Below are 19,482 nucleotides of genomic sequence, written 5' to 3' on the forward strand. Positions count from 1 at the left end.
GGAGACCCTTATATTCTGAAGCCAGGGTCACGATTGATGTGTGAATGGCCCCCGATAGCATTAACTCAGCCCCCTTTCCAAATCACTCCAAGTCCTATAATATTTCCTTCACTTTATTGGAAAGGGCAGCAGAATACAGGTTCTTGTGAATGGTGTGTAGTAGTGATTTGTAGTTAGAAGCAGGTAGAAAGAAATGGCCTTGCCATAGGAGAGTAACAGGGATGCGTGCTGTACTCATAGTCTGCAGGGTGGAAAAGGAAGTGAGGAGCAATGTGGGTAAAAGGAATAGTCTAGGGACAGACTATCTGTGAACAAAACAGGAGGGGAGGCAGACTAGCCCATTCTGGTAAGGATCTCAGAGGCTGTGTAACTCACTGATTACATGCCCAGAGGCAAGAAATGCAACATTGTTACATATCACACAGGCACAGTGTGTGTGTGCAAACTCCATGCAGCTGAGAATAAGAACTGACAGGCAGAAGCTGCAAAGGAAAGAGGGGGGTGAAACAGGGATGTGATTCTTGTTCCATGACACCTTACACTGCGTCCTACTGGTCTCACACAGCCCCGCTCAGGAAAGCGCCGTGCATAGTCTTCCCTTTTGGCTGCCTGGACATCGATCCTGGACAGCGATCGCTGCCATCCCCCTCTTTCCCTTTGTTGAATAACCTCACGGGGAGGGGGTAGGTGGAGCTGAATTAAGTTTGTAAATAACAGGCCAGAGTCCCTGCTAGCCTCCCATGCTGCTACCAATTGCCTCACTCTAAAAGCTCTGGAAAAAAAGCAAAAGTGAAGGCTGCTATAATCGTACTAGTAGGCTCATTTTGGGGGCTCTGCCTCTTCTTTTTCTCTCTCTCCCTCTCATGCTGTCGCCCCTCTCTCTCATTATATCACTGTCCCTCATTCTCCCTCCCCTTTCTCTCCTTCATTCTCTATCTCTCTCTCACATGGTCTCTTCCTCTCTCTCTCTTACATGGTCTCTCCATCTCTCTCTCTCTCACATGGTCTCTCCCTCTCTTTCACATTGTCTCTCTCTCCCTCTCTCTCTCTCACATGGTCTCTCTCTCACACACATGGTCTCCCTCTCACATGGTCTCTCCCTCTCTCTCTCTCTCATGGTCTCTCCCTCTCTCACATGGTCTCTCCCTCTCTCTCTCTCACATGGTCTCTCCCTCTCTCTCACTCTCTCACATGGTCTCTCCCTCTCTCTCTCACATGGTCTCTCCCTCTCTCTCTCACGTGGTCTCTCCCTCACATGATCTCTCCCTCTCCCTCTCTCTCATGGTCTCTCCCTCTCTCACATGGTCTCTCCCTCTCTCTCTCTCACATGATCTCTCCCTCTCTCTCTCTCTCTCTCTCTCTCACATGGTCTCTCCCTCTCTCTCTCTCTCTCACATGGTCTCTCCCTCTCTCTCTCTCACGTGGTCTCTCCCTCACATGATCTCTCCCTCTCCCTCTCTCTCTCTCTCTCTCTCTCTCTCTCTCTCTCACACATGGTCTCTCTCTTTCTCTCACATGGTCTCTCCCTCTCTCTCTCTCACGTGGTCTCTCCCTCACATGATCTCTCCCTCTCTCACACATGATCTCTCCCTCTCTCTCTCTCTCTCTCACATGGTCTCTCTCTCTCTCTCTCTCTCTCTCTCTCTCACATGGTCTCTCCCTCTCATTGACTCTCCCTCTTTCTTTCCTCAGAGACGTTGGATGATCTCATAAAACGTGGAGTGTTTGAGACCGCATTTCCGTTACACGCTGTGAGCACCAAGAACATGTTATTATGCCGTTTTATTGTTACTTTGTTACATTGTTGTGTTGTAAAGTCACCGTGTTGTGCTTTTGTCACAGTGTTGTATTGTAGCATGATGTGGTCTATTGGTGTGATGTTACAGTGCTGTATTGTAGCATGATGTGATGTCACGTGGTGTATTGGTGTGATGTCACAGTGTTGTATTGTAGCATGATGTGATGTCACGTGGTGTATTGGTGTGATGTCACAGTGTTGTATTGTAGCATGATGTGATGTCACGTGGTGTATTGGTGTGATGTCACAGTGTTGTATTGTAGCATGATGTGATGTCTCGTGGTGTATTGGTGTGATGTCACAGTGTTGTATTGTAGCATGATGTGATGTCACGTGGTGGATTGGTGTGATGTCATAGTGTTGTATTGTAGCATGATGTGATGTCACGTGGTGTATTGGTGTGATGTCACAGTGTTGTATTGTAGCATGATGTGATGTCACGTGGTTTATTGATGTGATGTTACAGTGTTGTATTGTAGCATGATGTGATGTCACGTGGTGGATTGGTGTGATGTTACAGTGTTGTATTGTAGCATGATGTGATGTCACGTGGTGGATTGGTGTGATGTTACAGTGTTGTATTGTAGCATGATGTGATGTCACGTGGTGTATTGGTGTGATGTTACAGTGTTGTATTGTAGCATGATGTGATGTCACGTGGTGTATTGGTGTGATGTCACAGTGTTGTATTGTAGCATGATGTGATGTCACGTGGTGTATTGGTGTGATGTCACAGTGTTGTATTGTAGCATGATGTGATGTCACGTGGTGTATTGGTGTGATGTTACAGTGTTGTATTGTAGCATGATGTGATGTCACGTGGTATATTGGTGTGATATTACAGTGTTGTATTGTAGCATGATGTGATGTCACGTGGTGGATTGGTGTGATGTTACAGTGTTGTATTGTAGCATGATGTGATGTCACGTGGTGGATTGGTGTGATGTTACAGTGTTGTATTGTAGCATGATGTGATGCCACGTGGTGTATTGGTGTGATGTTACAGTGTTGTATTGTAGCATGATGTGATGTCACGTGGTGGATTGGTGTGATGTTACAGTGTTGTATTGTAGCATGATGTGATGTCACGTGGTGCATTGGTGTGATGTCACAGTGTTGTATTGTAGCATGATGTGATGTCACGTGGTGTATTGGTGTGATGTCAGAGTGTTGTATTGTAGCATGATGTGATGTCACGTGGTGTATTGGTGTGATGTCACAGTATTGTCACTCCTCTTTCTCAGCTGGAGGACCATCTTGGTCAGGACCTTAAGAAGAAGTGGGCGAGATGGCGAGACGTCCTGTACACACAACCAGTGTTAGAGATCAGGTGACTGAGTGCATGGTTTTTGTTTATGTATGTGTGTGTGTGTGTGTGTGTATGTGTGTGTGTGTGTGTGTGTGTGTGTGTGTATAGGTGGGTGTATATAGTGAGTGAAGGCACTGACTGAGAACAATGACACTGAGTTTGAATCGGGGGAACCTGGTTCAATTCCTGGTGTCAGCTCCTTGTGACCTTGGGCAAGTCACTTTATCTCCCTGTGCCCCAGGCACCAAAAACATAGATTGTAAGCTCCACGGGGCAGGGACTGTGTCTGTAAAAATCTTATCTGCTGCGTACTGTGTACTGCGCACTATACTGTAATTGTGAAGCGCTTCGAGTCCCATTGGGAGAAAAGCGCTACAGTATATGAAATAAAGTTATTATTATTATTTACATGCGGGGGTGGATTTGCGTTTGGATGTGTATATGTGGTTGTGAGTGTGTGGTTGTGGATGGGCCGCCGACAGGGGGACGAGCCGGGACAAGTGTCCCGGGCCTGGTGGCTGTAGGTGGCCCGGCTGGCCAGGGCTGGATGTTGAGCCCAGCCCTGGCTCTCCTCAGATGCTGTCTCTTAACACACTATCCTCTCCCTCCCGCCGGTACGCGCTAGACGCTGAGCCTGACTTCCGGGTGCCCGCAGCTCTCTGTGTGACAGAGAGGACTGCTTGGGAAAAGGCAGCAGCTGGGGAGAGCCGGAGCCCAGTGGCGGAAACCAGAGGCTTGGCAGCTGGGCCCGGCCTCTGGTTGCCACCACCGCTGGGCCCAGGCTCTCAGCTCTCCCTAGCTGCTGCCTCTTCCCACGCAGTCCTCTCTGTCCCGCCGATGCGAAACTGGAAGCTGCATGCACCCGGAAGTCAGGCTCAGCGTCCGACACGAGAGGACCGGCGTGAGAAGAGGCAGTTGCTGGGGGAGCTGGGAGCCGGGGCACGGCGGTGGCAACAGCAACCAAAGGTAAGTGGGGGGAATTGTATTTGTATGTATGTTATGGGGGGGAATTGTTTGTTTGTGTGTGTGTGGGGGGGGGGGAGCAGCACACAGGGGGCGCCAACATCAGGTTGGCACGGGTGAAGCTCTAGTCCTGGACCCCAGAAAATCTGTAGGTGAACCTGTATATATGTTGGTGTGTATATGTAGATGTGGGTCTATGTGGGTGCGCATATATGATGTGGGTGTTTATATACTGTATGTGGTTGCGTTTGCGCATATATGTGGTTGTGTGTGCATGTGTGGATGTGTGTGTGTGTGTGTATGTATACTCACACACGTACGCACAAAGGCCTTGCTAAGGGCTGAAACGTTGATTGGTTATAATTAATCTTCTACAGGTTGGGGAGTGGCTGTCCTCTGCACTTTATTTTGTATTATACAGTACAGTATCCTGTTTTTTGTTACTGTTGACAGAGCACCCCATTATTATAACATCTTTTGGCTGGTGTGTCCTTCAGCTGCATGAAGCATGTATGTATATTTATATATATATATATATATATATATATATATATATAGCAAATAAAAAGATCAGTTATGAGCACATTCACATGTCTTATGCAGGTCTGCAACCCCGCCTTTCAACCATTATCCCCAGCATACAGTGCTTCCACTGGAGCAAGGGATTCTGGGAAATGACATGCAAGTGTCTTGTTGCCTTTTTCACCCACCATAACTTAAAACGTATATGTATATATATATATATATACTCAGTGTATACTCAGCGGGTATCCAAAAGCAGTAATTGTATTGCAAATATTAGCACATAGAACCAACGTTTCGATCCGCACAGGGGGATCTTCCTCTGCACCCCCCTGAGAATTCCCATTGAGTGAGTGCTGTCGCATTTTTGCCGAGAGAGAATGGCAGCACACACCGAATAAAAAGCAGGTGTGGTGCACAGTACAGGGTAAATAGTTTCAATCTGAAAGGATCCCTTAAGATCCAATATACCGGCACAGCACAAGTGATAATCACAAAAAGTGGTTTATTGGGTCCAAAATGCACACACATGCCCGACGTTTAGGTCCCCAGGGGGACCTTCTTACAGACTGTGTGTATATATGTATATATATATACACACACACAAGGTGACCAGGAGGATCCAGGTAACAAAGAGACAGCACACCGCAGCTTTGATGAAAGCCCTGAGGAAGGTCCCACTCCGAGGACTGAAACGTTGGCTGCCCTGTGTTGTTAATACACTTTGTATGTTCATCAAAGCTGCGGTGTGCTGTCTCTTTGTTACCTGGATCCTCCTGGTCACCTCGTGTATATATATATATATATATATATATAGTCAATGGAAAAATAGTTCGCACTCACAGTTTCTCAATGAAGGCAGATACTCGTCCCATATATATATATATATATATATAACATACAAAGTGTATTAACAACACAGGGCAGCCAACGTTTCAGTCCTCGGAGTGGGACCTTCCTCAGGGCTTTCATCAAAGCTGCGGTGTGCTGTCTCTTTGTTACCTGGATCCTCCTGGTCACCTTGTGTGTGTGTATATATATATACATATATACACACAGTCTGTAAGAAGGTCCCCCTGGGGACCTAAACGTCGGGCATGTGTGTGCATTTTGGACCCAATAAACCACTTTTTGTGATTATCACTTGTGCTGTGCCGGTATATTGGATCTTAAGGGATCCTCTCAGATTGAAACTATTTACCCTGTACTGTGCACCACACCTGCTTTTTATTCGGTGTGTGCTGCCATTCTCTCTCTCGGCAAAAATGCGACAGCACTCACTCAATGGGAATTCTCAGGGGGGTGCAGAGGAAGATCCCCCTGTGCGGATCGAAACGTTGGTTCTATGTGCTAATATTTGCAATACAATTACTGCTTTTGGATACCCGCTGAGTACTGTCGCCTTTTTGCCATATTCACAGTTGGTAACGTATGTTTGATAATTTCCTATGGTACAAGCACCAGACTATCACTGGACTATTATAGGAGTGCCGGAGATTATCTAAAATATATATATGTGTATATGTATATATATAATGTCCCTATATATCGTTTCATTGACTCCCACAGTATTTGTGGGGATGCCCTGTGCAGTTGCATGTGTAGCTCAGGTGGTTATACTCTGTCACCCCGTACATTGCAGGGAGTATTTCGGGGAGAAGGTGGCTCTGTATTTCGCATGGCTTGGCTGGTACACCATCATGCTAGTTCCAGCCGCTGTGGTCGGACTCGTGGTTTTCTTGTATGGACTTGTGCACTTCAACTCCAGCCAGATCAGGTATTGGGGTGCAGTGTATGCCAGGGGTGACCTCTCACCCTCTCTCACTCAAATCCCCCCCCCATGTTTATCATTTCTCCCTCTCCCTCACTCACTCAATTTCCCCCACCCACCCCTCTCTCAATTCCCCCTCTTACTCAATTCCTCCCTTCACTCAATTACCCCCTCCCTTCCCCCCTTTCACTCAATCATCCTTACCTTACTCAATTACCCCCCCTGCTCTCTCACACTCAATCCCTCACTCATTTCCACACCCTCTTACTCAATTTACCCCCTCTCACTCAATTTACCCCCCTTTCTCTCACTCGATTCCCCTCCCACTTCTCACAAAATTCCCACCTCTCACTCAATTCCCCCCCCCACCTCTCTCACTCAATTCCCCCACCTCTTTCACTCAATTCCCTCCCACCTCTCTCATTCAAATTCCCCCCCACCTCTCTCACTTCCCTCACTCAATCCCTCCCCTCTCACTCAATCATCCCCCCCTAATCAATTACCCCCTCCAGCCGCTCTCACACTCAATCCCCCCTCCCTCACTCAATTCTCCCCCTCTTTACCTTGTGGGGTGAGAGGAGGCAGTGGGCCCAACGCCCGTCACCAGTGGGGGGACGTGAGGAGATTCCCGATTCTCACACAGGCATTTGTAATGACAAATGCCAAGTGTATGCTTTATATCGGGGTGCAGTGTGTGGGTGCTGAGTGAGTGTGTTTTTATTATTAGAATGCAGGGTATGTGGGTGCAGTAATTATTAGTGGTTCATATTGGAGTGCAGTGTGGGTTCCGGGTTCAGTGTGCGTAGGTTCCGGGTGCAATTTGTGTGCCTGTTATTGGGGTTCAGGGTGTATGAGTTCTGGCGTCTGTGGCATGTTCTTTGCATGTCCTGTGTCCCCTTTGTTTTGGCATGTTCTACCCGTGTCCCCTCTCTCTGTCCCCAGCCAGGAGATTTGTGCAGCTAACAGCACCCTGATGTGTCCCCTGTGTGACCAGAACTGTCCCTACTGGCCCCTGTCAGACACTTGTACATATGCCAAGGTAAGTCCCACAACCAAGGCCAGCCAAAACCCCATCTCCCACAACAAAGGCCAGCTAAACCCATCCATCCACTCCCCCCTTTTCAAGATCAGTGACAGCCACGAAACCCCACTCCAGTCAGATGGGGACAGACACATAAGGAAGAGCACATGTGACAGGTCAGATGGGGACAGACACATAAGGAAGGGCACCTGTGACAGGTCAGATGGGGACAGAGGCTGCTGATGGGCAGGGTTATACACTTGGGTACATGGGTGACACGAGTGGGGACAGATGTGTGTCAGTCTGTCACTGTCCTCTCCTCTGCAGGTGACACACTTATTTGACAATGAGGGGACCGTTTTCTTTGCCATGTTTATGGCTCTGTGGGGTAAGTAGCTGTTGCTCCCCTACATGTATGTACCATACCTGCTCTGTATGTGACGGGGGTCTTATAAAGGGGGTGTCCTTGGTATAGAGATTACCCCATAGAGGCGTGTCAGTGCTTTGGGTGCCACACAGGGGGCATAAGTGCAGTATCTTACACAGATGGGCACAGTCCTAGAAGTAGTTATCCTGTCTCACTCTTTATCCGAGGATAGTATATGGCACAGGGATTAATGTATAGTCCTAGAGGGTCCCTGTCCCATGTGCTGTCTCTGGACATTGTGTGGGATGTTGTATAGTCTTAGAGGTGGATCTCTGTCTCTCACTCTCTCTGGACATAGGAACCCCCTCTAAGATTTTGTCTCACCTTATGTCCAGAGAGCGTGAGTGAGACAGGGAGCCACCGCTAGGACTATACAGTAGGTCCTTGTCTTACTCTCTCTGGGTATAGTGTGGGTCTCACCCACTCTCTCTGGGTATAGTGTGGGTCTCACCCACTCTCTCTGGGTATAGTGTGGGTCTCACCCACTCTCTCTGGGTATAGTGTGGGTCTCACCCACTCTCTCTGGGTATAGTGTGGGTCTCACCCACTCTCTCTGGGTATAGTGTGGGATGATGTATAGTTAGGGAGTGGGCCCCGGTCTCACCCACTCTCTCTGGGTATAGTGTGGGGTGATGTATAGTTCTGGGAGTGGGCCCCGGTTTCACCCACTCTCTGGGTATAGTGTGGGGTGATGTATAGTTCTGGGAGTGGGCCCCGGTCTCACCCACTCTCTCTGGGTATAGTGTGGGTTTCACCCACTCTCTCTGGGTATAGTGTGGGTCTCACCCACTCTCTCTGGGTATAGTGTGGGTCTCACCCACTCTCTGGGTATAGTGTGGGGTGATGTATAGTTCCGGGAGTGGGCCCCAGTCTCACCCACTCTCCCTGGGTATAGTGTGGGATGATGTATAGTTCTGGGAGTGGGCCCCGGTCTCACCCACTCTCTCTGGGTATAGTGTGGGGTGATGTATAGTTCTGGGAGTGGGCCCCGGTCTCACCCACTCTCTCTGGGTATAGTGTGGGGTGATGTATTGTTCTGGGAGTGCGCCCCGGTCTCACCCACTCTCTGGGTATAGTGTGGGGTGATGTATAGTTCTGGGAGTGGGCCCCGGTCTCACCCACTCTCTCTGGGTATAGTGTGGGGTGATGTATAGTTCTGGGAGTGGGCCCCGGTCTCACCCACTCTCTCTGGGTATAGTGTGGGGTGATGTATAGTTCTGGGAGTGGGCCCCGGTCTCACCCACTCTCTCTGGGTATAGTGTGGGGTGATGTATAGTTCTGGGAGTGGGCCCCGTCTCACCCACTCTCTCTGGGTATAGTGTGGGGTGATGTATAGTTTTGGGAGTGGGCCCCGTCTCACCCACTCTCTCTGGGTATAGTGTGGGGTGATGTATAGTTCTGGGAGTGGGCTCCGGTCTCACCCACTCTCTCTGGGTATAGTGTGGGGTGATGTATAGTTCTGGGAGTGGGCTCCGGTCTCACCCACTCTCTCTGGACCTGCAGCTACTGTGTTCCTGGAGCTGTGGAAGAGGCAGCGAGTGAGGGATGTCTTCTGGTGGAACCTGTACAGCTGGGATGAGGATGAGGTGACACTGAGTGACAGTGTGTGCGCAGTGAGCACTGTCGGTCCCCCTGCAGTGTTTGCACAGTGAGAACTGGCTGCCCCCCTGCAGTGCGTGGACACTCAGCACTGGCTGCCCCCCAGCAATATGCAGTGTGTGTGCAGTGAGCATGGTCTGTCCCCCTGCAACGTGCAGTGTGTGTGCAGTGAGCAGTCTGTCTCCCTGCAACATGTAGTGTGTGTGTGCAGTGAGCACCATCTGTCTCCCTGTAACGTGCAGTGTGTGTGCAGTAAGCACTGTCTGTCCCCCTGTAACGTGCAGTGAGCACTGTCTGTCCCCCTGTAACGTGGTGTGTGTGCAGTGAGCACCGTCTGTCTCCCTGTAATGTGCACTGTCAGTCCCCCTGTAACGTGCACTGTGTCCAGTGAGCACTGTCTGTCCCTTGCAGTGAGTGAGCACTGTCTGTCCCATGCAGTGTGTGCAGTGAGCACTTTCTGTTCCATGCAGTGTGTGTGCAGTGAGCACTGTCTGCCCTATGCAGTGAGTGAGCACTGTTTGCCCCATGCAGTGAGTGAGCACTGTCTGTTCCATGCAGTGTGTGTGCAGTGAGCACTGTCTGTCCCATGCAGTGAGTGAGCACTATCTGTCCCATGCAGTATGTATTCCGTGAGCCCTGTCTGCCCCATGCAGTGAGTGAGCCCTGTCTGCCCCATACAGTGTGTGTGCAGTGAGCACTGTCTGCCCCATGCAGTGAGCACTGTCTGCCCCATGCAGTGTGTGTGCAGTGAGCACTGTCTGCCCCATGCAGTGAGCACTGTCTGCCCCATGCAGTGTGTGTGCAGTGAGCACTGTCTGTCGCGTGCAGTGAGCACTGTCTGCCCCATGCAGTGTGTGTGTGCAGTGAGCACTGTCTGCCCCATGCAGTGTGTGTGTGCAGTGAGCACTGTCTGTCCCATGCAGTGTGTGTGCAGTGAGCACAGTCTGTCACCCTGCAGTGTGTGTGCAGTGAGCACTCTCTGTTCTCCTGCAGGAGGAGCTGGCCCTGGAACTGATTAATAACCCAGACTGTGAGGTACAGAAACACCAGCACTCGTACCTGCGCTCCAGTCTCGTGCTGCTAGGATCCGCTATCATGGTAACTCCTCTCTCTCCGACTACCTTCTTGTCCTCTCCCTCCCTTCCCTTTTACAGACTGTCCCATTCTTTGTCATTTCTTACTTCTCTGTCTCTCTCCCACTATTTCTCGCTCTCTCATTTCCTGAGTCTCCTCTCTCAGCTCCGTTCTCTTCTTCCTCCTCCTCCTCCTCGCTCACTCTCCATCTCTCCACCAGATAGCGATCCTGATAGCTATAGCACAAGCTCTGGTCATATACCGTGTCATGGTGACAGTGGCCTTCATGCGCTCAAACTGGGACTTCCTCCGTGAACACGCCAACACCGCGGCTGTCATGTCCGGGGCCGTGCTGCACTACCTCACCATCGTCATCATGACCAAGGTACGGGATTCACGTGTCACCCTGGAACAGATTCCTTGGATCCCCTCTGTCTGTATCACCTTGGGACAGATTCCTTGGATCCCCTCTGTCTGTGTCACCTTGGGACAGATTCCTTGGATCCTCTCTGTGTCACCTTGAGACAGATTCCTTGGATCCACTCTGTCTGTGTCACTTTGGGACAGATTCCTTAGATCCCCTCTGTGTCACCTTGAGACAGATTCCTTGGATCCCCTCTGTGTCACCTTGAGACAGATTCCTTGGATCCACTCTGTCTGTGTCACTTTGGGACAGATTCCTTAGATCCCCTCTGTGTCACATTGAGACAGATTTCTTGGATCCCCTCTGTGTCACCTTGAGACAGATTCCTTGGATCCCCTCTGTCTGTCACCTTGGGACAGATTCCTTAGATCCCCTCTGTCTGTCACCTTGGGACAGATTCCTTGGATCCCCTCTGTCTGTGTCACTTTGGGACAGATTCCTTAGATCCCCTCTGTGTCACATTGAGACAGATTTCTTGGATCCCCTCTGTGTCACCTTGAGACAGATTCCTTGGATCCCCTCTGTCTGTCACCTTGGGACAGATTCCTTAGATCCCCTCTGTCTGTCACCTTGAGACAGATTCCTTGGATCCCCTCTGTCTGTGTCTCCTTGGGACAGATTCCTTGGATCCCCTCTGTCTGTGTCACCCTGGGACAGATTCCTTGGATCCCCTCGGTCTGTGTAACCTTGAGACAGATTCCTTGGATCCACTCTGTCTGTGTCACCCTGGGACAGATTCCTTGAATCCTCTGTCTGTGTCACCTTGAGACAGATTCCTTGGATCCCCTCTGTCTGTGTCACCCTGGGACAGATTCCTTGGATCCCCTCTGTCTGTGTCACCTTGGGACAGATTCCTTGGATCGCCTCTGTCTGTGTCTCCCTGGGACAGATTCCTTGGATCCCCTCTGCCTGTGTCACCCTGGGACAGATTCCTTGGATCCCCTCTGTCTGTGTCACCCTGGGACAGATTCCTTGGATCCCCTCTGTCTGTGTCACCTTGGGACAGATTCCTTGGATCCCCTCTGTCTGTGTCACCCTGGGACAGATTCCTTGGATCCCCTCTGTCTGTGTCACCTTGGGACAGATTCCTTGGATCCCCTCTGTTTGTGTCACCTTGGGACAGATTCCTTGGATCCCCTTTTGTCTGTGTCACCGTGGGACAGATTCCTTGGATCCCCTGTCTGTGTCACCTTGGGACAGGGACAGATTCCTTGGATCCCCTCTGTCTGTGTCACCTTGGGACAGATTCTGTAGGTGCCTTCTGTCTGTCACTGAGTCATACTGCTGAAGGAGGGACAGACTTTGTGGGCGATATGTCCCATCTGTCTATCAATGTCGGGGTTGGCTGGCTCCATGGGTCCTATCTGCTATGACACAGGGTGGCCGGCTGGATGTGTTGGTAGCATCCGTGGCTTTGTGTGTTGGGGGGGTGGGGGAGAGGGTGGCACAGTTGCTGCTTGTGATATCTGTGCCCTGGTTCTCTTTTCAGGTGAACCGCATTGTCTCCACTTATCTATGTAACCTGGGTGAGTCACTTATTCTTATTCAGTAATATCCAGTGCTGGCAGTGTATCCGGAGCTATGTACAGCACAGTGCGCAGAAGAGCTTACAATCTAGTGAGATAAAGGGACTTGCCCAAAGTCAGACAGAGGTGACCGGTTATCAACCGGTCCTGCCACTTCAGAGGACCGAGCCTCTACCAGGTAGATTCTTCATAATGTGATTGGGCTAGGGAGAGCAGGGGGGGGGGAGAGAAAGGGGTCAGAAAGAAAGAGTGTAAGGAGAGAGCGAGAGAGAGGCAAGAATGGGGGAGACAGACTGACACAGGGACAGACAAAAAGATGGAGGCACACGGGAGAGAGACGGAATGTAAGCCATGTGTAGATGGGGCAAGAGTCACTTGGAAATAGGGCATTGGAGGGGTGTAGAGGAGAGTCCTCCATGTTTGTACCTGCCCTGACTTTTTCTTCCACTTCCTCCCCAGAGAATCCTCGGACATTCACGGAGCGAGAGAACAGCTTCACCAGCAAAGTGTTCACCTTCCAGTTTGTCACACACTTCTCATCTCTATTCTACGTGGCGTTCTTCCTGGGACGGTAACAACCCATCATACAGCAGCACACCCTCCCATATTACAGCTTATCCATATAATGTTACACCTCACTCCAGATAACAATATACTTCACATCCTTTATTACACCTCCCATCGTATATTGTCACACCTGCCATCGTACACCGTCATACCTCCCATCGTACACCATCTCACCTCCCATCGTACACCGTCACACTTCCCATTGTATACTGTCACACCTCCCATCGTACACGTCAAACCTCCCATCGTACACAGTCACACCTCCCATCGTACACAGTCACACCTTCCATTGTACACCGTCACACCTCCCATTGTACACCGTCACACCTCCCATTGTACACCGTCACACCTCCCATCGTACACCGTCACACCTCCCATCGTACACCGTCACACCTCCCCTAATATAAGATTACACCTCCGATCATACACCATCATACCTCCCATCGTACACCATCACACCTCCCATCGTACACGTCACACCTCCCATCGTACACCGTCACACCTCCCCTAATATAAGATTACACCTCCAATCATACACCATCACACCTCCCATCGTACACCATCACACCTCCCATCGTACACCGTCACACCTCCCATCGTACACCGTCACACCTCCCATCGTACACCGTCACACCTCTCATCCTGATATTACACCTCCCATCCTGATATTACACCTCCCATCGTATACCGTCACACCTCCCATCGTATACCGTCACACCTCCCCTAATATAAGATTACACCTCCGATCATACACCGTCATACCTCCCATCGTACACCGTCATACTTCCCATCGTACACCGTCACACCTCTCATCCTGATATTACACCTCCCATCCTGATATTACATCTTCCATCGTATACCGTCACACCTCCCATCGTATACCGTCACACCTCCCATCATATACCGTTACACCTCCCATCGTACACCGTCACACCTCCCATCGTACACGTCACACCTCCCATCGTACACCGTCACACCTCCCATCGTACACAGTCACACCTCCCATCGTACACAGTCACACCTCCCATCGTACACAGTCACACCTCCCATCGTACACAGTCACACCTCCCATCGTACACAGTCACACCTCCCATCGTACACGTCACACCTCCCATCATACACCGTCACAACTCCCATCGTACACCATCACACCTCCCATCGTACACCGTTACACCTCCCATCGTACACCGTCACACCTCCCATCATACACGTCACACCTCCCATCGTACACCGTCACACCTCCCATCGTACACCGTCACACCTCCCATCGTACACCGTCACACCTCCCATCATACACGTCACACCTCCCATCGTACACCGTCACACCTCCCATCGTACACCGTCACACCTCCCATCATACACGTCACACCTCCCATCGTACACCGTCACACCTCCGATCGTACACCGTCACACCTCCCATCGTACACCGTCACACCTCCCATCGTACACCGTCACACCTCCCATCATACACGTCACACCTCCCATCGTATCCCATTACACCTTCTCATATATACCTCCTATCCTGATATTACACCTCCCAACATATAATAATACATCTTCTCTGAACAATGTTACCCAAAAGTATTTTTTTGTACTAGAAATTATTTCACTCCAAAATATGTTTAGTTAACCCCCCCCCCCCCCCATTTCTTTCCCCCCCTCCCCGTCCTCCCTCAGAATTAACGGGCATCCTGGAAACTATGTACGGATTGCAGGGCAGTGGAGGCTGGAGGAGGTGAGTCTGTGTGTGCGGGGGTAGGGTGGGTGGGGGGTGGGGGTGTGGGGGCTGTGTTTGTAACCCCGGCCCCTCCTCACACAGTGTCACCCCAGCGGCTGCATCACGGACCTGTTCATTCAGATGGCTGTGATTATGATCCTCAAACAGACGCTCAGCAACTGTGTGGAGTTCCTCTCACCGTGAGTACTTACACGTCCTGCCCTGACATGTGCTCCCTCCGCTGCCCCTGATATACTGCTATACTGGAAACGACACCATCTCTGCGCCACATACACATGCAGAGCTGTCACGGCAACTTCTTGTTGTTCTGCTGCACCGCTTCTGTCCTGCAGCATTTATACACACAGCTGTGTCACTGCACCTCCATCCCGGGCCGCAGTCCCCTCTGCTATTCCCATACTGCCACCCTACACACGCAGCTGTGTCACTGCACCTCCATCCCGGGCCGCAGTCCCCTCTGCTATTCCCATACTGCCACCCTACACACGCAGCTGTGTCACTGCACCTCCATCCCGGGCCGCAGTCCCCTCTGCTATTCCCATACTGCCACCCTACACACGCAGCTGTGTCACTGCACCTCCATCCCGGGCCGCAGTCCCCTCTGCTATTCCCATACTGACACCCTACACACGCAGCTGTGTCACTGCACCTCCATCCCGGGCCGCAGTCCCCTCTGCTATTCCCATACTGCCACCCTACACACGCAGCTGTGTCACTGCACCTCCATCCCGGGCCGCAGTCCCCTCTGCTATTCCCATACTGACACCCTACACACGCAGCTGTGTCACTGCACCTCCATCCCGGGCCGCAGTCCCCTCTGCTATTCCCATACTGACACCCTACACACGCAGCTGTGTCACTGCACCTCCATCCCAGGCCGCAGTCCCCTCTGCTATTCCCATACTGACACCCTACACACGCAGCTGTGTCACTGCCCCTCCAGCATGCTCTGCAGCTCCCTCTGCTATTCCCATACTGACACCCTACACACGCAGCTGTGTCACTGCACCTCCATCCCAGGCCGCAGCCCCTCTGCTATTCCCATACTGCCACCCTACACACGCAGCTGTGTCACTGCACCTCCAGCATGCTCTGCAGCTCCCTCTGCTATTCCCATACTGACACCCTACACACGCAGCTGTGTCACTGCCCCTCCATCCCAGGCCGCAGCCCCTCTGCTATTCCCATACTGCCACCCTACACACGCAGCTGTGTCACTGCACCTCCTGCATGCTCTGCAGCCCCTCTGCTATTCCCATTCTGCCACCCTACACACGCAGCTGTGTCACTGCACCTCCATCCCGGGCCGCAGCTCCCTCTGCTATTCCCAGCTGTGCTAACACTCCGTGCTCACAGGTTCCTGGGCTACAAGCTGAGGTCTCTGCGGGATCGGCACAGCCGTGTGCACAGCGAGCAGGGCTCTGAGAACCGCACAATAGAGCGCTGGAAAGCCAATTACAGAATGGGCCCGGTGCACATCTTCAGCCTCTTCGATGAATTCCTGGAAATGGGTGAGACATGCTCAGGGATTCTGATGTCCTCGTGCCACTGTCACCTTTCTGTGTCACTTCTTTGTGGGACTGACACTTTTACCGTGCCACTGTCACTTTGAACTATCACTTATTTGTGGGACTGTCCCTGCTGTGTGTCATTGTCACATCTCCCTATCACTTCTGTGTCACTGTCCCCAGTTATCCTGTCACTTCTCTGTGTCACTGTCCCGTTATCCTGTCACTTCTGTGTGTCACTGTCCCTAGTTATCCTGTCACTTCTGTGTGTCACTGTCCCTAGTTATCCTGTCACTTCTGGGTGTCACTGTCCCCAGTTATCCTGTCACTTCTCTGTGTCACTGTCCCCAGTTATCCAGTCACTCCTCTGTGTCACTGTCCCCAGTTATCCAGTCACTTCTCTGTGTCACTGTCCCCAGACATCATGTCACTTCTCTGTGTCACTGTCCCCAGTTGTCCAGTCACTTCTCTGTGTCACTGTCCCCAGTTGTCCAGTCACTTCTCTGTGTCGCTGTCCCCAGTTACCCTGTCACTTCTCTGTGTCACTGTCCCCAGTTATCCTGTCACTTCTCTGTGTCACTGTCCCCAGTTATCCTGTCACTTCTCTGTGTCACTGTCCCCAGTTATCCAGTCACTTCTCTGTGTCACTGTCCCCAGTTATCCAGTCACTTCTCTGTGTCACTGTCCCGTTATCCAGTCACTTCTGTGTCACTGTCCCCAGTTATCCAGTCACTTCTCTGTGTCACTGTCCCGTTATCCAGTCCCCTCTGTGTCACTGTCCCCAGTTTTCCGGTCACTTCTCTGTGTCACTGTCCCCAGACATCATGTCACTTCTCTGTGTCACTGTCCCCAGTTGTCCAGTCACTTCTCTGTGTCGCTGTCCCCAGACATCATGTCACTTCTCTGTGTCACTGTCCCCAGTTATCCTGTCACTTCTCTGTGTCGCTGTCCCTAGTTATCCTGTCACTTCTCTGTGTCACTGTCCCCAGTTATCCAGTCACATCTCTGTGTCACTGTCCCCAGTTATCCAGTCACTTCTCTGTGTCGCTGTCCCCAGTTATCCTGTCACTTCTCTGTGTCACTGTCCCCAGTTATCCTGTCACTTCTCTGTGTCACTGTCCCCAGTTATCCAGTCACTTCTCTGTGTCACTGTCCCCAGTTATCCAGTCACTTCTGTGTCACTGTCCCCAGTTATCCTGTCACTTCTCTGTGTCACTGTTCCAGTTATCCTGTCACTTCTCTGTGTCACTGTCCCCAGTTATCCTGTCACTTCTCTGTGTCACTGTCCCCAGTTATCCTGTCACTTCTCTGTGTCACTGTCCCCAGTTATCCTATCACTTCTCTGTGTCACTGTCCCCTGTTATCCTGTCACTTCTCTGTGTCACTGTCACCAGACATCATGTCACTTCTCTGTGTCACTGTCCCAAGTTATCCAGTCACTTCTCTGTGTCACTGTCCCAGTTATCCTGTCACTTCTCTGTGTCACTGTCCCCAGTTATCCTGTCACTTCTCTGTGTCACTGTCCCAGTTATCCTGTCACTTATCTGTGTCACTGTCCCAGTTATCCAGTCACTTCTCTGTGTCACTGTCCCCAGTTATCCTGTCACTTCTCTGTGTCACTGTCCAAGTTATCCTGCCACTTCTCTGTGTTGTTGTCCCCAGTTCTCCAGTCACTTCTCTGTGTCACTGTCCCCAGTTATCCAGTCACTTCTCTGTGTCACTGTCCCTAGTTATCCTGTCACTTCTGTGTCACTGTCCCCAGTTATCCTGTCACTTCTCTGTGTCACTGTCCCCAGTTATCCAGTCCCTTCTCTGTGTCACTGTCCCCAGTTATCCTGTCACTTCTGTGTCACTGTCCCCAGTTATCCTGTCACTTCTCTGTGTCACTGTCCCCAGTTATCCTGTCACTTCTCTGTGTCGCTGTCCCCAGACATCATGTCACTTCTCTGTCACTGTCCCCAGACATCATGTCACTTCTCTGTGTCACTATCCCCAGTTATCCTGTCACTTCTCTGTGTCACTGTCCCCAGTTATCCTATCACTTCTCTGTGTCACTGTCCCGTTATCCTGTCACTTCTCTGTGTCACTGTCCCCAGTTATCCTATCACTTCTCTGTGTCACTGTCCCGTTATCCTGTCACTTCTCTGTGTCGCTGTCCCCAGTTATCCAGTCACTTCTCTGTGTCACTGTCCCCAGTTATCCTGTCACTTCTCTGTGTCACTGTCCCCAGTTATCCAGTACAGTTTCACTACGATCTTCGTGGCTGCCTTCCCACTGGCTCCGCTCCTCGCCTTCCTCAACAACGTTCTGGAGATCCGCCTGGACGCCATCAAAATGACGCGATTACAGCGCCGCCTCGTGCCGAGGAAAGCCAATGACATTGGTACCATGAGTATTAATATGTATATATATATATATATGTTCTTCCGACACACAACATGCCGAAAGCCAATGACCTTGGTACCATGTATACACCAGTGTCACACAGTGTCCTCTCTGTCCCTCCCGCAGGTATCTGGTTGCAGGTTCTGGAGGCAGTCGGGGTCTTGGCTGTCATCACAAACGGTTTGGTCATTGCCATCTCGTCCGACTTCATCCCCAGGCTCATATACAGACATGCGTATGGGCCGTGCGCACACGGGATCACGGAGAATATAGAGTGAGAAGCATGGGGGCAGGAGGTGGGGGCAGGACATGGAGGACCTATAGAAACGCGGGGGAAGGGGTACGGAGAAGCCAGGGTTAGGCATAGGGGGGGGGGGCACAGGGGAGCAAGAGAAACATGGGGAGGGGGGGCACAGTGGAGCTGGAGTGAGACAGGGGGGCAAAGAGGAGCTGGAGTGAGACGGGGGCACAGAGGAGCTGGAGTGAGACGCGGGCACAGAGGAGCTGGAGTGAGACGCGGGCACAGAGGAGCTGCAGTGAGACACGGGCACAGAGGAGCTGGTGTCAGACGGGGGCACAGAGGAGCTGCAGTGAGACGGGCACAGAGGAGCTGGAGTGAGACGGGCACAGAGGAGCTGGAGTGAGACGGGGCACAGAGGAGCTGGAGTGAGACGGGGGCACAGAGGAGCTGGAGTGAGACGGGCACAGAGGAGCTGGAGTGAGAAGGGCACAGAGGAGCTGGTGTCAGACGGGGGCACAGAGGAGCTGGAGTGAGACAGGGGCACAGAGGAGCCGGAGTGAGACGGGGGCACAGAGGAGCTGGAGTGAGACGGGGCACAGAGGAGCTGGA

At 51.4% G+C, this 19,482-nt stretch overlaps 1 protein-coding gene across 1 annotated transcript in view; it reads left to right on the top strand.

The window, feature by feature from the left end:
• Positions 1-19,482, top strand: part of ANO9 (anoctamin 9) — a 49,668-nt gene that overhangs the window by 21,739 nt on the left and 8,447 nt on the right. The window contains exons 6-20 of the mRNA XM_075566670.1: positions 1,693-1,751; positions 3,043-3,128; positions 6,235-6,369; positions 7,306-7,402; positions 7,712-7,772; positions 9,315-9,397; positions 10,404-10,508; positions 10,705-10,869; positions 12,398-12,434; positions 12,894-13,005; positions 14,679-14,736; positions 14,821-14,918; positions 16,096-16,250; positions 18,478-18,630; positions 18,759-18,906. Coding sequence (XP_075422785.1) covers positions 1,693-1,751; positions 3,043-3,128; positions 6,235-6,369; positions 7,306-7,402; positions 7,712-7,772; positions 9,315-9,397; positions 10,404-10,508; positions 10,705-10,869; positions 12,398-12,434; positions 12,894-13,005; positions 14,679-14,736; positions 14,821-14,918; positions 16,096-16,250; positions 18,478-18,630; positions 18,759-18,906 — 1,552 coding nt within the window. The remainder of the gene's footprint in view (positions 1-1,692; positions 1,752-3,042; positions 3,129-6,234; positions 6,370-7,305; positions 7,403-7,711; positions 7,773-9,314; positions 9,398-10,403; positions 10,509-10,704; positions 10,870-12,397; positions 12,435-12,893; positions 13,006-14,678; positions 14,737-14,820; positions 14,919-16,095; positions 16,251-18,477; positions 18,631-18,758; positions 18,907-19,482) is intronic.

This window comes from Ascaphus truei, chromosome 12, assembly GCF_040206685.1.
Source record: "Ascaphus truei isolate aAscTru1 chromosome 12, aAscTru1.hap1, whole genome shotgun sequence".
In the NCBI taxonomy this organism is placed as follows: Eukaryota; Metazoa; Chordata; class Amphibia; order Anura; family Ascaphidae; genus Ascaphus; species Ascaphus truei.